Raw genomic sequence first — 2936 nt, 5'->3', positions numbered from 1 at the left:
TTGGGGTCGGGGTGGGGGGGGGAAGGTGTCCTCGACAGCCCAGGTCAGATCCCAGCAGCACGGCCACGCAGGTGTCGCTGCTGAGCCCCGCAGGGCACCGGGACCCCCGGGACCCCCAGCTTGGCAAACTTTGGCACTACCACGATCGCTTCCAGCCTGGCTCAGCCCAGTGCTGTGGGGCTGGAAACTGGCCCCAGGGCTGGGGTGGGGGCAGCAAAGGGGAGTGGGGCAGTTTGGGAGCTGCCATGGCTCTGCCACGAGCGGCATGCAAGGAAGCATGACCCCTCTCTGTCCCCACTGGGCTGTCACCCCCCAGGCCAAGCCTGTGGTCCCCAGGCCATGGAGGGGACGGGGACATGGGGAGGGACAAACTGAGCACCGCAGAAGCTGGTGGGGAAGGAGTCCTCTAAGGAAGAGCAGGGGCTGGGACACGAGAGGGAAAGATGCTCCGTGGGGACCACTGTCCCTGTCCCCTGTGCCTGCATCCCTCCTTCCTCCACAGCTCCTGCCCAGCCCCATGGCCCCAGGGCCACCCTTGGGCAGAGGTTTGTCACCCAGCCCCAAGCCCCTGGGGCACCCAAATGGGTCCCCACAGGCAGCAGGATCCAGCCCTGTGTGCTGGTAGTGGGGTTTGCTTATTGCCTATGTCCCCACGGGTTGCTCTTCCCGGGGGTGTTGCATATTAAGACATTATTGCATAAATATATATATATATATCTCTCCTATATATATATTGCCCTGGGAGCATGCACGGGCAGGCAGAAGACTCTGCTGTGCTTCTAGAGGTGCAGCCCTGCGAGCAGGGAAACAACCTGGGCAGAGGAGGGTGATGGGGGACAGACCCCTGCTCCCCCGGCCGGGGGGGCTCCTGCTGCTGCCCTGACCTGGAGCGACGCAGGTGAAACCGCGCTGGGTTGTGCCCCAATGCCCCTGCTCGGCCCCGGCGGCGGGAGGGAGATGGAGCCTTGCATAGCTGGCGGTGGCCCTGGCTTGGCTCGGGGGGACCAGGTAGGACCCCACTGGGCAGCTGGACTTGTCCTGAGGGCTGGGGTTGGGGGTACGAGCCAAACCCCAGGGGCCAGGGCCAGCCTGGAGCATCCCTGCTGTGGCTGGGGAGCACTAAAGGCCCCAGGAGCTGGGGAGTCCCCCCACCCAGGAAGGGCAGGAGCATCCCTGGATTGTGGTCTGGCCACGCCGCAGTGCCACGGGCTCCCACCGCACCCCCAGAGCGGGCACCCCACTGCAGCCGCGTCCCCACAAAGAAAGACTTGGTTCAAGTAAGAGGGCGAGGGACGCGGCTAGACGGGGCCAGGCGATGCCATGCGGCTCCCACGTCCTGGCATCCCGTCCCACTGGCTGCATGCCGGTAGGATCCATCCCGCTGCCTCCCCACTCAGTCCATGTTGGCACTGGCCGACCTGGAGATGCTCAGGGTCTGGGCAGAGACCGAGATGTCCTCGTGGTCCACAGGGCTGTGGTAGTCGGAGGTGATGTCGGGCTCGCAGGGGGGCACCTGCACGGCGGCCAGGCTGAAGGAGTTCGTGGAGCCCTTGCGGAGGCACTGGGAGTAGAGGCCGAGCAGCAGGTCCAGCTTGTGCTCGATGGACTGCACCTGCAAGGGTGGGCAGGGCTGAGCGGGTCCCTCCCCACGGGGAGGGGACCTGGGGGTCCCGGCTCCCCCATCCTGCAGGTGCCGAAGGGATGGTGACATGCTCCCCGGTGGCCATCCCCTCCTGACCTGCCGCTCCACTTTGACCACGCGACCCATCATGCTGAGCTCGTCCACCAGCTCCGGCTCCAGCGCCGGCTTCTCCCCCTTCTCCCGGATCTTCTTGTCTGCAGCAAGGGCCCCCCTGCCCACGATCTGGTCCACGCTGGCAGGGAGGGAAGGGACACAGCCCATCACTCACAGCGGACCAGAGGGAATCCCACAAGGGATGGGGATGGGGCTCTGGGAACACGGCCCACCCATCGCGATGGGCCAGCACCCCTCCCAGCAGGCATGGCTAGTGGTGGGAGACCCAGGGGAGCCCAGAGCCCCCTGCCACCTTCGGGGCAGCTCACCGCATCTGCAGGCTCTTGATCCTGCCCAGCATGTCCAGGTGGCCGGCTGAGTACTGCTCGATGACGTCCTTGACGTCGTAGGGACGCAAGGTCTCCTTGAACTTCCTCTTGGCCACCAGGAACTTCAGGATCCTGCAGGGACACCCAGGCTGGCTGCAGGGCACTGGGGAGGACTGGGGGTGCCCGGGGGCCCCGCGCCAGGGGGATGAAGGGGGTAGTGCATGCAAAGCACCAAGGTCCTGATCACTGAGCCCATGGGAGGCTGAGCCAGGAGCTGTCCCTGCTCTCTGCCTGGCTTGGCCACTGCCATGGGCTGGCCAAGGGACCTGGGCTCTCCGGACACGTCCGCTCATCCCCAAGGGCTGAGAGCTGCGGAGGAGCTGGGGAGAGGAGCGTTGGGGGACGCCAGAGGGGACGGTCTCACCTGACAGCCCGGATGAGGGTCTTCACCGCTGGCATGATGTCTTCGAAGGTCAGGTCACAGTGGGAGCTCTTCTCCTCACCGCTGTCCTCCGGTGGGCAGTCGGCTGTGGGTGCAAGAGTGGGTGGGTGGCAGAGACCGAGGGCTGCCCCCAAAACACCTGTAGCCCCCCCCCAGCATGACCCCATGGCTGGATCCAGACCCCTGCCAGCCCCCAGGGCTTACCTTCGACTGGGGTCCGTGGCTTGAGCCTCAGGGACGCACGGAAGCGTGTCCGGTCGTTGAAGCTCCAGCTCTTCTGCACCTTGCTGGGGCTGGAGGCCTCGGGGACGTCCTCGGTGCTGGGGGAGCGGTGCAGGGGGGGCCCCAGGTGCTGCCTGCCCCGGCTGCCCTGCCGCTGCGTGCTGCCCAGGCGGATGCGGTCCCTGATGCCCATCTTTTTGCTGGATCG

At 66.2% G+C, this 2936-nt stretch overlaps 1 protein-coding gene across 1 annotated transcript in view; it reads right to left on the bottom strand.

The window, feature by feature from the left end:
* Window positions 1-1393: 1393 nt before the first annotated feature.
* Window positions 1394-2936, bottom strand: part of LOC104122803 (potassium voltage-gated channel subfamily KQT member 4) — an 18810-nt gene continuing 17267 nt past the window's right edge. The window contains exons 6-10 of the mRNA XM_009634979.1: window positions 2711-2928; window positions 2489-2591; window positions 2065-2196; window positions 1739-1874; window positions 1394-1612 (exon numbers count right to left, since the gene is read on the bottom strand). Of these exons, the coding sequence (XP_009633274.1) occupies window positions 1394-1612; window positions 1739-1874; window positions 2065-2196; window positions 2489-2591; window positions 2711-2928 (808 nt within the window). The remainder of the gene's footprint in view (window positions 1613-1738; window positions 1875-2064; window positions 2197-2488; window positions 2592-2710; window positions 2929-2936) is intronic.

Source organism: Egretta garzetta, unplaced genomic scaffold, assembly GCF_000687185.1.
Source record: "Egretta garzetta isolate BGI_Z169 unplaced genomic scaffold, ASM68718v1 scaffold243, whole genome shotgun sequence".
NCBI lineage: Eukaryota > Metazoa > Chordata > Aves > Pelecaniformes > Ardeidae > Egretta > Egretta garzetta.
Note: the sequence above shows the minus strand (reverse complement) of the source record. Positions and strands in the feature narration are given on the sequence as shown.